Source organism: Heteronotia binoei, chromosome 17 (assembly GCF_032191835.1).
Source record: "Heteronotia binoei isolate CCM8104 ecotype False Entrance Well chromosome 17, APGP_CSIRO_Hbin_v1, whole genome shotgun sequence".
Lineage (NCBI taxonomy): Eukaryota > Metazoa > Chordata > Lepidosauria > Squamata > Gekkonidae > Heteronotia > Heteronotia binoei.
This window is the reverse complement of record NC_083239.1, coordinates 5,210,495-5,232,218: the sequence shown is the minus strand read 5'-3', so window position 1 is coordinate 5,232,218 and position 21,724 is coordinate 5,210,495. Positions and strand designations below refer to the sequence as shown.

Genomic DNA, 21,724 nt, shown 5'->3' with positions numbered 1-21,724 from the left:
ATGGTTGTTGTTTTTTTAAAAAAATAGCAAATAGAAAATATGTGATGGTGAAATGGTAGAGCACTGTAATAGAAAATACAGGAGAAATATACAACTGGCTGTAAACCTAAAACCAAATATAATGGAAAAAAGTAACAATAAATGCACAATATGCCTTATGATATCTAATGATTCCAACAGTAGATTGTGAGCAGAGGTGATATGCTTTTCTCTATTAATATTGGGTTTAAACTCTTTTTTGATATTTGCATTATGATATTCACATCTTGCCAGGCTGTTCTTTTACTGTGTTTACAGACACATTCTCATTCAAGTGTAGATGACCGGGGAAGGCAATGGCAAACCACCCCGTAAAAAAGTCTGCCGTGAAAACGTTGTGAAAGCAACGTCACCCTGGGGACCTTTCCTTCCTCATGTTTGGCAAAGCAGCCATTTTCTCCAGGGGAACGATCCTTTTTGTCTGGAGATTAATTATAATAGTTAGAGATCTCCAGGTGCCACTTGGAGGTTGGCAACCCTGCCTCAAATGCAGAGTAGTAAAAATTGAGAGAATGGGAAAGAGTTGGCCCCTCCCTTAGCAGCAGCTGCCATCTTCCTGTCCTGGGTTGGCTCCTGAGTTTATAAACCTAGGATTTGGAAGCAATTTGGATTTGGAAGAATTGTTGCGGTCAGACCTAGGGGCAAAATGCCTTAGCCCTAAGAAAGAAGGAGTTTTCAAACAGCTGAGCACTCAGCTGTTTGCGTTAAATGGCTCTGAGCCATTTAAACCCTACTTTCTGCTCCCTGTAAAAAGCCATGGGAAGCAGAAAGCAGGGGTTTCCAAACAGCTCAGCTGTTTTACATGACTCTCTGACTGAAGCCCTTGCTTTCTGCTCTTCACCACCACAAGCCACCACAAACTGCATCAAAAATCACGGACAGTCAAGCCAGTTCTTCAGTTTGCCAAAATCACTTTGCAAACCAAGAAGCAGACAAGATTTGTGATGAACTTTAGTTTGTCAGCCACTTTGTGCCTATCCCTAATCATTAAGTCCAGATTCTAAAGTCAACTGTACAACTGAATGGAAGCATCTTCCCACCCCCCCTGAAACTCTGCCTTTTCCTGTCCTGTTCAGATCCAACAGCAAACCAATCCCAGATGGACCCAAGACACCCACCAGCCCCATCTCCCCGGTGTTTGGCTCTTCTGCCACCTTTTTCCCACCCTGCTATCTGACAGGGGACTCCGTCCGAGACAAGTGCATCGAGATGGTCTCTGCGGCGTTGAAAATGGACGGTGAGAGTCAAATGGTTATACTTAGAGCATCATTTTTTTGATAGCGAGCTGCAGACTGAATGTCGTCATTAGTTGGGTACGATGTAGGAGAGGTGTAAAATGTGACATTTAGTATTAATTGGCACAGTGACTTAGCCTAATTTTCCGGGAGTGCAACTTTTTAGATCTCCTTAGTGAAGATTGTTCATGCTTGTGCTGCTTTCCCCTGTGAAGACCTCAACTGCAGCTCACATGGCTTTTCTGCACTTGAAGTTTACCTTTAGTTACAGATGCCTGGCTATTCTGGATCTCTGTCCTTTCTCATTGCTAGACATTGCTATCTCTGTCCTTTCTCATTGCCGATCTTCTAGTTAAACCTAGGTTACCATTTCTGCGCCTTACCTGCATTCCCTTTCCCCTGCAGTTGGGATGCCCTTCCACTAGACGTTTTACTACCTTAGTCTAATTTGATATTCAGATTATTCAGATTATTAAGATTTGATATTCAGATATTAAGATTAATCTGTTTACTCTCACTCTCTTATTGCGTCTCCTTTCCTCCCAATGTCTCTAGCTTTTAGCTGTCTCCAAGCCATATTTTGTTTTAATTCTTGACTTAGCAATGTGAGATGCGTTACTTATATCTATCTAAAATGTTTTTACTCCACTCTTCCTCCAAGGTGCTCGGGAAGCACTCATGGTTCTCCCTTCTCCCTACCCTGTGAGGTTAGCCTCAGGTAGGTTAGATTGAGAAAGAATCACTGGCCCAAAGTCACCCAGAGAACTCTATGAATGAAAAACAAATCAGACAAGGGCCAGGAACTCCACACTCAGAGATGTTTTAAACTCAGTTTTAAGCAATGTGCTCCACTCATTTCCAAAACTGCAAAGGCCCTGGAAAGCCGGTGTTTGCCCCACTACCCTGTCCTAACTGTGACCTAACAAAATCCTACTCTGACTTAACTGGGCTATGCCCGCAAGTTCTGCTGAGATTGGTCAGGCCATCTTGCTGAGAATCTATGTTCTGCCAGTTTGGTAGAGAGCCAGTTTGGTGTAGGGTTAAGTGTGCGGACTCTTATCTGGGAGAACCGGGTTTGATTCCCCACTCCTCCACTTGAACCTGCTGGAATGGCCTTGGGTCAGCCATAGCCCTGGCAGAGGTTGTCCTTGAAAGGGCAGCTGCTGTGAAAGCCCTCTCCAGCCCCACCCACCTCACAGGGTGTCTGTTGTGGGGGAGGAAGGGAAAGGAGATTGTGAGCCGCTCTGAGACTCTTTGGAGTGGAGGGCAGGATATAAATCCAATATCTTCATCTACCTCACAAGGTGTCTGTTGTGGGTGAGGAAGGTAAAGGAGATTGTGAGCCGCTCTGAGACTCTTTGGAGTGGAGGGCGGGATATAAATCCAATATCTTCTTCTTCTTCTTCTTCCATCTGCCTACCCTCTTTAAATACCTATCTATCCCAGTCTAACTAACTACCTACCTAGCCACCCCCTCTTCCATCTATCTGACTAACCTCCACTATCTAGCTGTCCCTAATTGTGAATCCCAAAACTGTCTCCATTAGCCGCCTGTACCAGTTTGGTGTAGTGGTTAAGTGTGAGAGCCAGTTTGGTGTAGTGGTTAAGTGTGCGGTCTCTTATCTGGGAGAACCGGGTTTGATTCCCCACTCCTCCACTTGCACCTGCTGGCATGGCCTTGGGTCAGCCATAGCTCTGGCAGAGGTTGTCCTTGAAAGGGCAGCTGCTGTGAGAGCCCTCTCCAGCCCCACCCACCTCACAGGGTGTCTGTTGTGGGGGAGGAAGGTAAAGGAGATTGTGAGCCGCTCTGAGACTCTTCGGAGTGGAGGGCAGGATATAAATCCAATATCTTCTTCTTCTTCTTCTACCCACCAGTAGTGCTGGAGCCCATCACCCAGTGGTTAAAGGTAAAGGTAGTCCCCTGTGCCAGCACCAGTCGTTTTCGACTCTGGGGTGACCTGCTTTCACAACATTTTCATGGCAGACTTTTTACGGGGTGGTTTGCCATTGCCTTCCCCAGTCATCTACACTTCCCCCCCAGCAAGCTGGGTACTCATTTTACCGACCTCAGAAGAATGAAAGGCTGGTCAAACTGGAGCTGGCTATCTGAAACCAGCTTCCGCTGGGATCGAACTCAGGTGGTGAGCAGAGGGCTCCGACTGCAGTATTGCAGTACTGCAGCTTTAACACTCTGCGCCACGGGCCTCTTAACCCAGTGGTTAGGGGCCAATAAATGTGCATAAAACCAATTCTGGGAGATCTCCAGTCAGCTCCTGGAGACTGGTTTGTACAAAGTTTATGCCTCTCTCAGGTTTATACAAAGTTCTGGGCAATTCCCCAGCCACCAACTGGAGATTGGCAAATGTGTATCTGTGCAATACTAATTCTGGAAGTGTCTGTAAGAAATTCTTGCACCTGGGAGATGCCCTGGAGGGAGTTATGGAGGGTCCTGTGCCCAGGCTTGTGCCCAGCTCCACATTCTCCCTCCCTTCTTGGATACAGGTGTGGCCATGGAGGCAAAACCAGCCACAGGTACTGTCTTCGTCAAAGCTCAAGCAGGTGCAGATGTGGTGGAGGTAGCTGTTGGCCGGCATGTAGACCTTCTTAGCGGCACATTGCTCTGAACTCAGAAAAGACAATATTTAAGGGGTCCCTCCCCGACCTGATATAGAGGACCAAGTGCAAAGCTGAGTTAGAGTTATAGAAATCCCAAAATGGGCCAAAGCTGAGTGAGGTATTGAGATGCCGCCTTACCAAATTGACCTGCCGTCCTATGCCTGAACCAGGAAACCCATAGCACCCATTGTTTCCCCCAGACTGGAGAGCAGGGCCACGGCACGAAGCTACCTTATACTGAATCGGAACTCACTGCTTTGTCCAGAAAATGAACTGCCGCATCCTGAACCAGATCCCTGCAGCCTAGCTGCTTCATCAGCTGCTTTATACTAAACAGACCCCTGCAGCCCCAGCGAGCCACCCTTGAACACTATGCAAAGGTGCTGTATACCGATTTGAAACCTCACTGCCTTGTGACAAACATAACTGAATTCCAAAGGGAGTTCTGGCCGTCACATTAAAAGGGGCAGCACGCTTTTTAAATGCCTTCCCTCCTTTTGGAAACAATTAAGGATAGGGGCACCTTCTTTGGGGGCTCATAGAATTGGAACCTCGGATCCAATCGTTTTGAAACTTGGAGGGTCTTCTGAGGAGAGGTACTGGATGCTATGCTGTAAATCTGGTGCCTCTACCTCAAAAAACAGGGCCCCCCAGCCCCAAATACCCACGGATCAATTCTCCCAGTATACCCTATGAAAATTGGGTTTCTAGGGAAAATGGAGTGCCCGGCCCATGTTTTCCTCCCCCCCCCCCCCGCTTTTTGGTGAGCCTGAAGCAAAGGGAGGGCTTCCAAACAGGGGGAACCCCTGCTTCCACCTGGGGATTGGCAACCCTAGATATGAGCCCCAACCCTCTCAGTTGCAGCGCTGTAAAATATTTGACTCATCGAGGCAGATTTAACTCCTGGAATGATCCAACTGTGTCACACAGTGGCCAAACAAACAAACAAACAAACCCCAAGTGCCATCAGGAGGTTCACAAGTGGGGCTAGAAGCCCTTCCACTTTGCTGGGCAAATGACCAAGGAACCACTGAAAAGGTCAAGGAACAGCCTTTCAAAACTCCCCGCCCTTTGCAAGGACAGGGAATCCTTACAGTGAATGTCAGTCAGGAGGGTGCAGCCTCTGTTAATGCTCTCATTTTTGCTATTTTTCCTTCATGTCTAAAAGCTGAGCTCTGTTGAATTAACTATTAGAAGTCTAATGGGCATCAACTCTCTATGGATTAGAGAAATGAATATGTGACATATTTGGCACCTTTTATCTCCTAAGTTTTTATACCTGTTCTGCTTTCAGTACTGCGTTGTTAGTTTTCCGTGAACTCTTTTGGAAAAGCAAGGTATATTTCAAGTGCAATTCAGCCTGAGTGAAAGAGCAAAACCCAATTCAAAGCACAGAAGTCTTCAGGGAAAATTCTTGCCTCTCTGGCCATTTTTTCTCTCATGTTAGGCTTGGTCTCTTTCTTGCAAGGTGAGCTAGAATGAAGGAGGGACATCTGCTTTGCTTCTGGCAGAAATGCCTTCAAGGGTTAAAGGGAGCAAGTCTGCATTCCTAGAGAAGAAAGGGGGTGGTGGTGGAGAAGGGAGAATCATTTCCTGCTAGACTTCCCGCAGAAGCAATGTGACCTCACTGCATGCATCAGCCTCACCGCCGCCCCACTGGGGTACATTTTGGGGGAGTCCTGGGGCAGTAGTGGAGGAAGGGAAGTGGGCTGGGAATGCAAGCAGGGAGAATGGTATTGAAAGATGAGTGGGCAGGTGGAGGAGATCTAAGAAGCATCCAGAGATAAGGCTGGATCCAAACGCACCCCCAGATTGTGGACTAAGGACAGTATACTTTCTGTACTATTATGCCATTAAAGGTCTATGTGTAGGGTTACCAAGTCCAATTCAAGAAATATCTGGGGACTTTGAGGGTGGAGCCAGGAGACTTTAGGGGTGAAGCCAGGAGACACTGGGGGTGGAGCCAGGAGCAAGGTTGTGACAAGCACAATTGAACTCCAAAGGGAGTTCTGGCCATCACATTTCAAGGGACTGCACACCTTTTCAATGCCTTCCTTCCATAGGAAATAATGAAGGATAGGGGCACCTTTTGGGGGGGCACATAGAATTGGACCCCCTGATCCAATCTTTCTGAAACTTGGTGGGTATTTTGAGGAGAGGCACCAGATGCTACGCTGCAAATTTGGGGCCTCTACCTCAAATAACAGCTCCCCCCCAGAGCCCCAGATACTCGTGGATCCATTCTCCATTATATCCTATGGGAATACATCTCCATAGGGAATAATAAAGTTCCCAGCAGATATTCCCCTCCCCTCCCCCCGCTTTCTGATGACCCTGAAGCGGGGGGAGGGCCTCCAAACCGGGGGATCCCCTGCCCCCACCTGGGGATTGGCAACCCTATCTATGTGAATGAAATGACAGCATGCTACCTCCTCTGGAGCAAAGGATAAAACACCCCTCCTGGGGTGACCACAGGCAAACAGCATCCCACCCCTTCTCTGGATTCAGCACCAGTTGCTTGGCTGTTGTGTGGCTCTTCACTTCCTTCAAGCCCCCTGCTCAGAGCATCCACCCTTCCAACTGACTCTGAAACATAAAAATGGAGCTGGATGTAGTTTAGGGATAACTCCTCATCTCAGGCCCTGTGGTGGTCTCAGCAGAGGTGTCCTCATGAGTGACAAGAGGAATGCCCATTGGAAACCATGGAAACTGCCTGAATGCTTGAATGCCTATTGATTTGAATGGTCTTCATTGAAAGTACAAAAGAGGCTTAAAAAGGCAGAATGCATGGAGAGAAACAAGGCAGAGTCACCAAGCTGGCAAAGATGGCAGGGGAGGGGGCAGAAAGAGAGGAGCGTCAGCAGAGGGACAGAAAGTTAGAGGGGTGGAGGAATGAAAGAGAGAGAGAGAGACTGAGACAAGATAGGGGAGAAGAGAAGAATGAAAGGTGAGGGAATGACATGGCTGTTCTGCAAGTTTTTGTGCAGGTCCCTCTTGTATCTACTTAATACTGAACTATACCTCACCCTATAGAGCCAGTTTGGTGTAGTGGTTAAGTGAGCGGACTCTTATCTAGGAGAACCGGGTTTGATTCCCCACTCCTCCACTTGCACCTGCTGGAATGGCCTTGGGTCAGCCAGAGCTCTGGCAGAGGTTGTCCTTGAAAGGGCAGCTGCTGGGAGAGCCCTCTCCAGCCCCACCCACCTCACAGGGTGTCTGTTGTGGGGGAGGAAGGTAAAGGAGATTGTGAGCCGCTCTGAGACTCTTCAGAGTGGAGGGCGGGATATAAATCCAATATCTTCATCTACCTCACAGGGTGTCTGTTGTGGGGGAGGAAGGGAAAGGAGATTGTGAGCCGCTCTGAGACTCTTCGGAGTGGAGTGCGGGATATAAATCCAATATATTCATCTACCTCACAGGGTGTCTGTTGTGGGGGAGGAAGGGAAAGGAGGTTGTAGGCCGCTCTGAGACTCTTCGGAGTGGAGGGCGGGATATAAATCCAATATCTTCATCTACCTCACAGGGTGTCTGTTGTGGGGGAGGAAGGGAAAGGAGATTGTGAGCCGCTCTGAGACTCTTCGGAGTGGAGTGCGGGATATAAATCCAATATATTCATCTACCTCACAGGGTGTCTGTTGTGGGGGAGGAAGGGAAAGGAGGTTGTAGGCCGCTCTGAGACTCTTCGGAGTGGAGGGCGGGATATAAATGCAATATCTTCATCTACCTCACAGGGTGTCTGTTGTGGGGGAGGAAGGGAAAGGAGATTGTGAGCCGCTCTGAGACTCTTTGGAGTGGAGGGCGGGATATAAATCCAATATATTCATCTACCTCACAGGGTGTCTGTTGTGGGGGAGGAAGGGAAAGGAGGTTGTAGGCCGCTCTGAGACTCTTCGGAGTGGAGGGCGGGATATAAATGCAATATCTTCATCTACCTCACAGGGTGTCTGTTGTGGGGGAGGAAGGGAAAGGAGATTGTGAGCCGCTCTGAGACTCTTTGGAGTGGAGGGCGGGATATAAATCCAATATCTTCTTCTTATACAATATTTGCTCTAAGGGAAGACGGCACTGAATATAAAACAACTCCCCTAAAAATGTTATATATACACACAAACTTATTATTGTGTATAAGGGTACCTTGTATGTGAATGAAAGATGGCCTCATCTTTGATGGCGTACTTGTGAAAGAAACCCGCTTTGCATTTGAGAACACACTGTATTTGTGGCCGTTTGACCTTGCTGTCGTATACATTTTTTGCTTTGGTGGTCGAATGTGTTCTCAGGTCACAGCTGCCTAGTAGTTGCCCGGTAGGGTTTCAAGGCAAGAGACATTCAGAGGTGATTTGTGCCACTGCTTACCTCCCTGTCATGACCTGGTATTCCTTGGAGGTCTCCCATCCAAATACTTGGCAGGGCTGACCCTGCTATGCTTCTGAGATCGGATGAGATCAGGTTAGCCTGGATTATCCAGGTTAGGACTACATCTTTATACCCTCATGAATGTCTGCTTAGTGGAGGCCCCCTACACATGCCTGACAAAATGTGCTCTGTTCCACAGAAGTTTATATTGGAATAAAATCTTTTTTTTTTTATAAACAAATTTTTTTATTAGTAACATATGGTAGTAGAACTATATCTACAACTTATAAAAAGCTTAAGATAAAAAAACATCATTCTACCCCACATCTTACTTTTCTCCCACCCCTCCCCCCAATAGTTGACCCCCGCCAGTGTTATTTTTTTTAAAAAAAAACAGATATTAAAGGTACCTTTAACTATCAAGAAAAAACAAAAATTGATTAAGAAAAAGATCCCCCCTTCAAAAGTTATATTCTTGTCTTAAAGGTCTTAATCTTCAAAAATTGTCCAATGTCCTTTTATTTTCCACTCTTTTTCTACATATCTTCTGAATTTCTTCCACTCCCGATTAAAAAGTTCTAAATCGCAGTCTCTTAGTTTTCTTGTTAGCTTGTCCATTTCACTCCATGACATAACTTTTATAGTCCAGTCCCATTTTTCTGGTATTTTTTCTTGCTTCCACAACTGCGCATACAATGTCCTAGCAGCTGAGAGCAAGTACTATATTAAAGTTCTATCTTCTTTTGGAAATTTTTCCATTTGTAATCCCAGCAGAAAAGTCTCTGCTTCTTTGTTAAATTCATATCCTAGGATCTTAGATATCTCTTGTTGAATCATCTGCCAAAACATTTTAGCTCTTTCACAAGTCCACCACATATGGTAGAAAGAACCTTCATGCTTTTTACATTTCCAACACCTATCTGGCATCTTATTGTTCATCTTTGCTAATTTTTTTGGAGTCATATACCATCTATACATCATCTTAAAACAGTTCTCTTTAATACTATGACATGTTGCGAGTTTCATAGAGTTTTTCCACAGATATTCCCAAGATTCCATCTTTATTTCTTTATTTACATTAATTGCCCATTTTATCATTTGAGATTTCACTACTTCATCTTCTATTGGAATAAAATCTTGTTAGCCCTTGCAGTGTCTCAAAAGTGTCGATTTATTTACGTTTCTTATGATGCCAAAGTTTCTCATTTCTGTAGTTGCAAGAAAACCTTTTTAGACCATGAGACTGAGTAGGGCCTTCCAGAGGCCTCATATCCCCTCAGCCAGTGCTTTCTAAGGAGACTGATGTGAACTGCTGACATTTGGGAGGGTTTTGTTGCTGTTTTACCTTAAACCCTGGACCAGACAAGCCATTCTAGTATTTCTCTCTAGCTTGGAGATGGAGGTAGTTAAGGGAAATGGAGACAGTTGGGGAAATGAGATAACCCAGGCAAGAATACATCTCAGTTCAGCCTGTTTCTTAGCAAGTTCATAATTACAATTTTGGTTCTGTGGGCTCCACTCAAGTGCAAAGATCTGTTTTCTCTTTCCTTTTTGCAACTCCCTCTGTAGACGATTACAAGGAATTTGGAGTTATCTGTGACAAGATGGCAGCTGAAATTGAAGATCATATCCTTCAGGAAGTACAAGTTCCTGGTCGCTGGTGTGGGTGGAAGGAAGCTCTTGTTTGGGTGGCGGTGATGGAACCTGACTATCTAACAGTTTTAAGGCAGTGCAAACATGAGGTCTGAAACACATTCATACGAGGTAGAAGATGTCTTGATCTGGTTCTCAGTCATTTTCTGCTGGGGACAAGCAATTCCTTTGCCTCCAGGTCCCATTTCCTGCTGCTGTCCCTGCCAATTCCCACCTGTCCCATTCTCAGGCTTTCCAGCCTCCAGGTGAGCCTGAAGAGCTCATGAAATTACCTGATCTCCAGACTAGATCTCCAGGAGAGCCAGTTTGGTGTAGTGGTTAAGTGCGCGGACTCTTATCTGGGAGAACCGGGTTTGAGTCCCCACTCCTCCACTTGCAACTGCTAGCATTGCCTTGGGTCAGCCGTAGCTCTGGCAGAGGTTGTCCTTGAAAGGGCAGCTGCTGTGAGAGCCCTCTCCAGCCCCACCCACCTCACAGCATGTCTGTTGTGGGGGAGGAAGGTAAAGGAGATTGTGAGCCGCTCTGAGACTCTTCGGAGTGGAGGGTGTGATATAAATCCAATATCTCCATCTACCTCACAGGGTGTCTGTTGTGGGGGAGGAAGGGAAAGGAGATTGTGAGCCACTCTGAGACTCTTCGGAGTGGAGGGCGGGATATAAATCCAATATCTCCATCTACCTCACAGGGTGTCTGTTGTGGGGGAGGAAGGGAAAGGAGATTGTGAGCCACTCTGAGACTCTTCAGAGTGGAGGGCGGGATATAAATCCAATATCTTCATCTACCTCACAGGGTGTCTGTTGTGGGGGAGGAAGGGAAAGGAGATTGTGAGCCGCTCTGAGACTCTTCGGAGTGGAGGGCGGGATATAAATCCAATATCTCCATCTACCTCACAGGGTGTCTGTTGTGGGGGAGGAAGGGAAAGGAGATTGTGAGCCACTCTGAGACTCTTCGGAGTGGAGGGCGGGATATAAATCCAATATCTTCTTCTTCTACTACTACTACAGAGATCAATTCCCCAGGAGAAAATGGCTGTTTTGGAGAGTGGGCTCTATGGCATTATATCTCACACTCCCCAGGGTCACCCCCAAATCACCAGGATTTCCCCAATCTAGAACTGTGAACTCTAAAACATCTTATGTCTTTGCTGGGGAACACTGAACAATTTTTGGGAGGTGAAGGAGTCACAGCATTGGGTTGTGTGACTCCTCCACTGGAATGCAATGGAAAAATAGGGGGATGGCATAGCAGCAGCTCTCTGACTTCTCTGGGCAGGGAATTTCCCCGTTGTATCCCTGGGACATGGCAATGGAGGTATTTCCCTATGGCACCCCAGAGAATACAAGCAGTTATGTGGGCCATAATGGAGCTCAATACTGTCATGAGGCAGCCCATTTAGCTCCAGTCAGGATCTATCATGCTTTAGGATGAGTTGGTTAAATGGTCAGCAGCACTCGACCTGCAGGTAATCATGTTTGGGAATGGTCCTGATCGATGAAGAAGAGATTGGATTTATACCCCACCCTCAGAATGATTTACAATCTCCTTTCCCTTCCCCTGCCCACAACAGACACTCTGTGAGGTAGGTGGGGCTGAGAGGGCTCTCCCAGAACTGCTCTTGAGCAGAACAGCTCTGACAGAACTTGTGGTTGAGCCAAGGTCACATCAGCAGGTACATATGGAGGAGTGGGGAATCAAACCTGGTTCTCCCAGATAAGAGACTGCACACTTAATACTATACCAAACTGGCCCTGATAAATAGTACTGCCTGTTCAGAAGCAGTGTATCTCTGAACTCCAATTGCTGCAGGGGGCGGGGGCAGGCACAGTGGGGAAGACTACTTCTTTTCATGTCTTGGTTTGTGGACTTCCTGAAGGTGGCCATTTGGCTGAGAAACAGGATGCCAAGCTTTTGGTTATATCTAGCATGGGCTTTCTTATGACTCTCAAGGGTAGAAGGATCCCCTGCTGGCCTAGTCTCTGCTTTGTGCTTATTCCTTGATGATCCCACATATCTACCAGGAACTGAAAGGCACCGATATGAAATACCGTAATCGTGTGAGGAGCAGAATCAGCAACCTGAAGGATCCCAAGAACCCCAGCTTGCGCAGAAACGTGTTAAGTGGAGCCATACCACCCAGCCTCATCGCCAAGATGACTGCAGAAGTAAGTGTGGTATTGTGGTTTCTTTATAGGCTACAAGTGAGTTTGATGGAATTGGCACAATTAGCATTTGTCTAAGGATTGGGTGGGTGGGGAAATATGAAATCTTAGAATGTTTAAAATAAGTTTCCATTCCCCCCCCCCCCTGCAAATGGTGGTGTAGTGTGAAGTTGGGGAGGGACGGCGGCTCAGTGGTAGAGCATCTGCTTGGGAAGCAGAAGGTCCCAGGTTCAATCCCCAGCATCTCCAAAAAAGGGTCCAGGCAAATAGGTGTGAAAAACCTCAGCTTGAGACCCTGGAGAGCCACTGCCAGTCTGAGAAGACAATACTGACTTTGATGGACCAAGGTTCTGATTCAGTATAAGGCAGCTTCATATGTTCAAGTTCTGGGAGACCAGAGTACACTTGTGGGTTTTCCCAGCAGGTCAAATAATTCCCTCCTCCTGACCATTTCAGGTTTAAAAAATGAAGGCAGGGAGCTGAATCCTCTTCTCCACAGGCACCACAATCACAATTTTTATCACGCACAATGCTTGTGGGAATTGAAGAGAAGCCATAACTCACGTGTCATTAATTATCACAGGGCACACAGTTAATTACCCCTGAACCTAACCGGTGTTCTCTGTAATGCATGCATTGATAGTTGTAAGTCCTAGAGACAAAGAAAGAAAGAAACTTATTGAAGCTGAAGTTTTAGAATGGTCTCTGATCACAGTGCGCCCTTTCATGTGTTCCAGGAAATGGCAAGTGATGAACTGAAGGAGCTAAGGAATACCATGACCCAAGAAGCCATTCGGGAACATCAGATGGCAAAGACAGGTGGCACCACAACAGATCTTTTCCAGTGTGGTAAATGCAAGAAGAAGAATTGCACATATAATCAGGTGAGGTGCCCAGACTGGGGAAGAGCTTTGCGATTGTTGAAGCAGGAAAAAACAAGATGATCCTAAGGGAGCCATTCCCAACAATGTGTTTCCTAGTGCCCATCTGCTACTTTCCTCAAAGCAAAGACTAGCTAACATTCAGAAATGGCTGCAGAATGCTTGGCTGGGAAACGCCAAACATTTTATGATTGGTCCTGTCTTCCTGGCTGCCATTTTGAAGTGTTCCCCCAATATACTTCCCCAGAAAGATTGAGTATGCCTGTCCAAAGGGTATAAGTTTCAAGCAGAGTGGGGGGGGGGTCTTGACTCAAGCTTGTTTAGTAGATCTGCCCTTTGGTTTTGGTGACTCATCTTTCATTAACAGGATTAATGGCAGTGTGCTTGTGTATGTGTGGGGGGGTATTAATTGGTAGAATGGCACTGGAAGGAAGAGTTACCCCAACATCTCAGAAGCTTGGGAATACTTGTAGCTCTTGGTGATGGTGTCAGTCACTCTATGACTGATTAGGGTGGCCAGGTCCAACCTAGGAAATTTTCAGGGACTTTTGGGGATGGAGCTGGGAGTCTTTCCCATTCCAGATAAATAATAAAAACACAGCAGTACAATTCCCCTGAATGCAGACTTCATTTCCTCCTCTTTTTTGCCTTCAAAGAGTTCCCCAGCAGCTGCACTTCCACTAAATCAGGGGTGTCCAACCTTTTGGCTTCTCTGGGCCACATTGGAAGAAGAAGAATTGTCTTGGGCTGCACATAAAATACACAAACATTAACGATAGCTGAAGAAAGTTTATGAGTTTGTGTTGGGGCCGCATTCAAAGCCATCCTGGGCCGCATGCAGCCCTTGGGCAGCAGGTTGGACAAGCTTGCACTAAATGAAAGTGAACACACACACAATCACAAAGCAAATAAACAGTTTGCAAGCCCACACTTTTGTGATCTCAATAGGGCAATTTACTCATGGGAGTTGCTGGATGCAGCATTCTGCTGTATTTCAACCGACTTCTTCAGACTAACAAAGGAAAATGAAAGTAATGAACAGTCTAGGGGGTGGAGTTTTCCTCCATCCCATAATCAGGTTCTAGTTAACTCCTTACTATCCTTTTTACTATGCAAATAACTTCTGAAACCAATACAAAACAGAAAGAGGAACTGGGTTCTCTCTCTTCCTCTCTCTCACACTCACTGGGCAGAGCCACGCGGCCCATAAAGTGGGTAGGGAGAAGGGAGAAGTAAAAGCCTTGCAGCTTTAGTCTCACTGAGATTGAAAAGCACACATGCCTTCCAAAACACAAGCAGTTTTCAAGATTCTAAACCTGCCAAGATGAAAAGGCCCATCGTGGCTGTTGGGGCAGGGCTTCCCCCTGCCAGCCAGCTAGTTGGCAGTGGGGCGGAGCCTACAAAACTGGGGGATCCCCCACTAGGACTTGGGGGCTGGCAAGCCTATGACTGATGAATGGGAGGGATTTACAGCCACCAGATGGTCTGATGTCCCCTATTGTAAATGGATTTTTTGGGTAGACAGAGTATTGGATGCAAGCCCAGAGAAAGATAGGTAATTGGAAACAGCCAAAAAGGCAAATATTCAAAGTCAAAAAATTAATTATAGACTTGATAAACTTCTGTTTTCAATCTCAGAGTAATAATAATAACAATAAAAATAATTTTTTTAAAAAAAATTGTTTGGCACAGGAGGTAAAATCACCTCTGCATCTCACCCATGTTTAAAAGACTTCAAATTCACTGTTATTAAAGGAAGAGCTTGCAGGGCAGCTGAGGGAAAATAGTAACAGTAAGTTCCTAAGTGAGCAAAGCTCCCACTTGGCAACCTTCCAAGGTCAGACAGTGAGAATGCCAGCCAATTATCCAGTTAATCAGGGGAGGTTTACATTCCTCAAAAACTCTGATTACAGTTGAGAGAGTTAAGATGGAGAAGGTAAAATCCTCAGGCTTAAAACAAAAATTTTAAATTAAAAGAGGCTTATCATAGACTTATCGTTACGGAGCCGTAGAGCCGCACGTCTGCCGCCCTCCAATGCTCGACCGGAAGTAAGTAGCCACGATCCATGAATGAAAAACAAATCAAACAAGTGCCAGGAACTCCTTTAACTATGACCTTAGATGGCCGATGCATCGTAATAGATCTGTAAGCTTAGTAAAATGTTCTCTGGCGCAAATTAAAAAGTTCTATTTCTTAGGAGGTAACCCGTTCATTCCAGCAACTCTGAACATTTACAATGCCAAAATCCTTCCTCAGTTGCTATATGGACTACCTTTGTGGAACGGAGCCTTTAGTCCCTGCATGGAGAATGTGCAATCCGACTCTTCGGAGTGGAGGGCGGGATATAAATCCAATTCTTCCGTCAGGTTTTAGGTGCTCCCAAATGTGCCCCCAACTCATCCATTTGTGCAGAGCTAGGTTTATACCTTCTAGAAACCAGAGCCTGGATTATGGCTTTTAAATTCTGGTTAAAAATTCATTTCAGAATGGATTCAGGAAGTTTACTATACTACCTGATGAAAGACAGACACAGCTTTACTTGGCTCTTTACATTTACCCACAAACTACAAAAACTTGGTATTGAGGTGGGCACTCTTTTCTTATGTGACAAACTATATATTTTAAGAACAATCCAACTAAGGTTTATGGATCACGAATACCAAAAAGTGTTCCCCTCACATTCCCCTGTATGCTCTGCAATCATTCTAAGTATACTCCAAAGACATGGGACGATATCCCCTTTTTGTTTACTTTAGATTCCCCATACCATCGTCGGACTTTTACTCTGGCACGTTTAAATGCCTTCCCATCAACAGTTCTCTTTGGTAGGTTTAGGTAGATACCTCTCCAAAATGGATTATGTTCATGTGAATTAGGAGTCCTTGATTCTATATCCCATATTATTTTAGAATGTCCCTTCCTGACCTTACAACGTAGACAATTTTTAGCTGAATATCTCCAACACAATGTATTTACTAAAAGGAAAACTCTAACCTACTTTTTAGAAGATGTTAATCCCCACATTACTACATGTGTTGTGAATTTCTCAGTAGAAGCCTATAAAATTAAATCTAGGCATACTTCTGTATTTTAACTGCTGGGTGTCTACTCTTGATTAGTATTATTGGCTGCCATTTTAATTGATTGCTTTATGTATTGTTCTTACTATGCTTCAGGCCTTTGTACCTACTTTTGATTGTGAATCATTATTGCTTTTATGCCAATAAAGGTCTGAACTGAATGGATTTTTTTGGAGGAGGGATAAGCAGATTAATAGAAGATAGTTCCCTAAAAGCCATGCTGACTTAGAGCCAAACTAGATGTCTGCTTGGTTTCTCTGCAGTCACACCGTAGCTGTGAGGATGGCTATTAAAACATAAAGCGGAGCTTAGAATGCAGAACGCTTCCATGCAGAAACAGCAGGGGGAGTTATTTTCCTGTTTTTGCTGCTCCGTGTACACCAATTACTCCCAACTTTTAAAACCCAGCCTCAACTATGCAAAACAATCAAAACCTAATTGGCTTTGAATGCTTAGAGGCAGTAATGCTTTGGCCTCTGTGCCCTGCTTGTAGGCCTCCCCAAGAGCATCTGACTGGCCCAGTGTAAGGTTTGCCAGGTAACACTCAGGTAGACTTCTCCTCAGTTTGGATAAGTGAAGCTTGATTACTGAAATGTTGCAAGTACACACCTTCTTACCACTAAAGCATTGCTAGGAATGAAAAGTATTGATACATTCAGCTCTAAAATACCCCCACTAGTCCCCCCCTCCCCGTGCCTACTAGCCATTCTAACATAAGCAGTCAAAAACAGTTATTCTCTAGGCTAAACAAAAGTAGAATATAATTCAAAGGATGCAGAGTGAGTCATTAGTGCCAGAGTGTTCCCAGGGCTGGACAATTCACTTGGGAATGCTTTCATGTTACATCTCCAGTCTCCCGAGGGTATTGAACAATTCACATGCAGTCAAGTATCAGGGGAGAGAAGGAGAGAGCAGGTAGGGAGAAGAAAAGGCCAGTTGCACATCAGAGCATGGTGAAAGACAATTACAGTGGCATAAATGCAGAATCAAAATAAATGCAAAAACAAGTATGATTCAGAGTATGGCAGAAGACATGTGGATTCTGACACCTTTGTGTGAAGAAGAATGTGGTGGTTTGGGGAAATGCTGTAGGATCATAGAAGTCTTGAACCCATGAAAACCTTAACCATTAATCTTTTATATTGGGGTGGATCCAACCATCCTTCAAGTAGTTTGCCTCCAACCTAAGAAATTACACAAAAGGAAATGTCAGGCCCTTGATCTCTCCCTTCACAGATTTTTACCCCTTTCTAGCAGAAACAAATTTTTGTAGCAGGAACTTCTTTCCATATTAAGCCACATACCCCTGATGTATCTAACCCTCATGGTGCTTACAGTAGGCTCTGTACTAAGAGCTCTGTAAGCTCTTGGAGGATTGGGTACATCAAGAGTGTGTGGCCTAATATGCAAAGGAGTTCCTGCTACATAAAAAGCCCTGCTTAGCATAGGGTTGCCAAGTCCCCCCCCCCCAGCCTCTGGCGGGGGACTTGTTTTGCGTGTGCAAAGCAATGACATCACCTGCGAGTGACATTATTGCGCTGGCTGCTCTAGGCATTTCTGGGAAAACTCTATGGTTTCCCTGGATGCTCTAGCATTTTGGGAAGGAAAAACTCTATGGTACCTATTGTATCATGGAGTTTTCCCTCCCAAATTGCGAGAGCATCTGGGAAAACTATAGGATTTTCCCGGAAACGCATAGAGCAGCAGTGCACGACATCACTCGCAGGTGACATCGTTGTGACGTCGGGGGAGATTCCCCCCACCAGCCCAGTGTGGGCTGGTGGGTTGGGAATCTCCCGGGTGGGAGAACCCCTGTCCAGACCATGGGCTTGGCAGCCTTTGCTTAGCATAATTGATGCAAGTAGCAGATTTCAGTATTCTGTGCTGCAGAATTGCAGTTTGGGTTTTGTAGGTCAAAATATGTATAGTTATTACGACGTTGATAAAATCACGTGAGATTTAGTCAGGAATTCTGGCTTTCCCCTTCAGGTGCAAACGCGGAGTGCTGATGAGCCCATGACAACATTTGTTCTGTGCAATGAATGTGGGAACCGGTGGAAGGTCAGTTTCGTTCTTTGTTCTTCATCCTTACCGCATGATCATACCTCCATAATCCAGCATCCCCTCCAAAGCCCTGCCTTGTGCTGCTCTGGAACAGAGGTTTTCAACCTCTTAAAAACCGTGTCTTTTATGCTGCTAGAAGGTCTATGAACCAATCCTCTGGTGTTTTTCTTCCTTCAAAATATCAGGTGCACAGAGGCCGAATTTCAGAATATCCAAGGCATCAGGGGATTATGGAGCTTTCCCCTCCAACACAGGAAAACATTCAAAATGTGATCCTCTACTTTCAATGATTCCAAATGCGGGACCTATGCTGTGTTGCCTGCCACTTTTTTTTTGGTGCCCACTTGTCTTCCTCCAAAACAAAGAGCCAGTCTGCTTTTCCTCTACCTTAGGGGTGGCCAACGGTAGCTCTCCAGATGTTTTTTGCCTACAACTCCCATCAGCCCCAGCCATTGGCCTGCTGGCTGGGGCTGATGGGAGTTGTAGGCAAAAAAACATCTGGAGAGCTACTGTTGGCCACCCCTGCTCTACCTCATTGGAGCAGGAGGTCTTCAAACAAGACCATAGTCCGAGAATACGTGACTTCATTTTGTGTCCACAGGCTCAACAAGGTGGAAGATCCTGCCTGATCTGTGTTCTGAAGTGCAATCTAGCCCTTCAGCATTTTAGCACCTCAGTCTCCTGCATGTGTGAATCCGGCCCTCGAATTTCCAAAACTGCCTCATGAAATGTCAGGAAATTTTGGCAATGGTGTCTGGGGATGAGGGTTTGATGAGGATGCGATGTCACTTCTGGGTGATGCTCCAGGCTGCCTCTCCTGGTCCCTACGACAGAGAAATTCCTAGAATATTCCTAGGAGGCTTTATGCATTCCACCCTTCAGTTTCTTGGAGGCAGGAAACTGGGGCTAGGGTCAAACCGAATGGGATGAAGACAGTAAAGTTGGGAAACAGGGGAGACACGTGTTCCACAAAAAAAAAGTCAATTTCAGTGCAAGACTAAAAATTTACAAGACTAAAAAAAGATTTTTTTCAAAGACTCACTATTAAAGGAATATCTCATACTATTTTATAACATAAAATGTATTATAAATCAAAATCACAATAGAGCGTTTGCCATTTTTCATCATGAAAGAGTCCACGTAGAGTAAAGACTCCAAAGAGTGCAAAGTTCTAGTAGCTGCACGACCTCTCCTGATGGAGGACGATGTTGCCGGCGATGTCAAAAGCATTGAAGACTCAACACACGAGGCAATGTCTTTATAATGAAGTGTAAATGATAACACTTTTCCTAGGTTTAAAAAGCCGTGTTTCCGTTGTAGACCTTCGTCTTTATCAATTCACTTCATATTATGTGGAACTGATGCTCATAACAATATGTGTGCGACTAGTCAGTTTCTTTATTTGGCTTGAGCTGATGTCCATGTGGGCATGCCAGGGGGCTTGGCTGCATTTAAGTGGCTCCCTACGTGCTTTCAGCATGGAAAGCCGCCTCACATGAACAGGCCAAAGTTGCATAATCAAGAATGGTCACATAGTCCATAGGCAGTCATTGTGCATTAAAAATCAGTCTCCCTCACACTGCCGCACCCACACTCACAGAGACCAAGGGGAGGGACGGTGACTCAGTGGTAGAGCATCTGCTTGGAAAGCAGAAGGTCCCAGGTTCAATCCCCGGCATCTCCAAAAAAGGGTCCAGGCAAATAGGTGTGAAAAACCTCAGCTTGAGACCCTGGAGAGCCACTGCCAGTCAGAGAAGACAATACTGACTTTGATGGGCCAAGGGTCTGATTCAGTATAAGGCAGCTTCATATGTTCATACGTTTGGGGAGGGATAGTGGCTCAGTGGTAGAGCATCTGCTTGGAAAGCAGAAGGTCCCAGGTTCAATCCCTGGCATCTCCAAAAAAGGGTCCAGGCAAATAGGTGTGAAAAACCTCAGCTTGAGAACCTGGAGAGCTGCTGCCAGTCAGAGAAGACAATACTGACTTTGATGGACCAAGGGTCTGATTCAGTATAAGGCAGCTTCATATGTTCATATGACCTTCGCAGCCCAGGATACCAACTAAGAGTACACTAATTATCACCCTCCTCTGCACCAACCTTACCTTCTCCTAAGCAGCCAATCATGTTCCCTTTCCCTACAAAAGCTTCCAGCAGGTCACCACACATTTCATGAGGTAGGGCATGCAGCACGGGACACTGCCTGAAACTTCCCTGCCATATGGACTTAGAGCAAGTGCTGTGCATCTTGGAAGTTGGGAAAAGCACAGAGAATGTCAAGTGGTTGCCCGGTGGCACCAACACCCAACAGAGAGAGCAAAGTCCACACTTCATGGCCGACCTCCCCCAGCTTTCACCCCAAACAGGTATCCTGTCTCCTCTACCAGGAACGTGCACTGAAAGGTAAGATTGAAACTCTTCCCCCACCCCTTCCCCCCATGGCCGCCAGCAGTGGCAGCAAGTTACCTGTCTTGCCAGTTGGTGAGCCTTCCCCTGACCAGAACACAAGGGGGGGAGCCTCGCCATCCCAAGTGCTGAGTGATTCCATATTTCTCTTGCAGGAGCAGAATCCCCTGATTCAGCTGCCAAGGTGTTCCCATCATTTGCTGTTTCTTTGGACATGAGTGGCACACAGGTGAGAGAGATCAGGATGGCATGGACCAACGTGTGTGTGGGGTGCAGATGCAGCTTCACTGCACCTCAGGGACCAGCAGGTGCACTGTAGGATGGCCCCTGTAAGACCACCTATTGCCTGCCAAGCTCCTCCCTCTGTTTATTCATTTTGCAGGTGGCATTCCATCAGGGAGAGTTGCGACCCCTACTGCTGAGCCCCAAGCCCACTCTGTCTGTGGCAGAAGCCTTCCTTGGCAGGTCTTACGGATTCCCAGCCTGCTGATATTTTGGGCCCGCCCTCGCCTCATTTGGAAGCCAACTCTGGAAGGAAAATAAGCCATTGGCCTGAGGCTCTGCGGAGGTGGAAGTTCTTCTGAGCCACTCCGTTGCCCCTGCAGCCCTACAATAAATTTTAGCCAGTGTCAGCACCTGAGGCTGCGTGTGTTTGTGTTGGGGTGCGGTTGGAGGGAGGGTGTGGAGGCTGATGAATGATGCAGATGACCCTTTTTGACAAAACAGAGGCGTGGTTCTCTCATCCTGGCAGTAACTGAGATGCACACAGATATAGGGGTGGAGTGGGCGACGGCACAGGCAACAGTGATGGCAGGGTGGTCTGATGTCTCTTGGGGAAATGGCAGGGTTTGGGGAGGCACAAGTAGGATTAGAGTTCTCCACACAATAATTTCATGGAAGGACTCCATGGAAGCAGGCCCAAGGGGTGTCCCAGACTTGCGAGAGTCCAGGTTAGCTTCAGTGAGACATCTGGTAGGGGGAGTGCTCGCCTGGTGGAGAACCTCACAGTATGGCAATATGCTAGTGGGGACCCACGTGTGTTAGATGTGCATGCTACCCCATGTCCTGGACCCCATAAGGCAACCTAGGTGGCAGAGCATCTCCTGTGCCAGATGTTGTTCCCATACACGTTCCTGCTTCATGCGGTCCCTGATGTCCCGCTGTGCCAGCTATTCAGGATCCTGCGGGCTGAAGCAAGGATGCCGTCAAGGGGTGGAGGCAAGCATTGATGCATG

At 46.2% G+C, this 21,724-nt stretch overlaps 1 protein-coding gene and 1 non-coding gene across 2 annotated transcripts in view; both read left to right on the top strand.

Annotated features, from left to right (window-relative positions):
• Positions 1-21,724, top strand: part of TCEA3 (transcription elongation factor A3) — a 52,982-nt gene that overhangs the window by 26,783 nt on the left and 4,475 nt on the right. The window contains exons 6-10 of the mRNA XM_060258380.1: positions 1,116-1,276; positions 9,816-9,872; positions 11,907-12,061; positions 12,796-12,942; positions 18,010-18,081. Coding sequence (XP_060114363.1) covers positions 1,116-1,276; positions 9,816-9,872; positions 11,907-12,061; positions 12,796-12,942; positions 18,010-18,081 — 592 coding nt within the window. The remainder of the gene's footprint in view (positions 1-1,115; positions 1,277-9,815; positions 9,873-11,906; positions 12,062-12,795; positions 12,943-18,009; positions 18,082-21,724) is intronic.
• Positions 19,911-19,985, top strand: TRNAS-GGA (transfer RNA serine (anticodon GGA)). Its single transcript has one exon. It is a non-coding gene; the product is annotated as a tRNA-Ser (tRNA).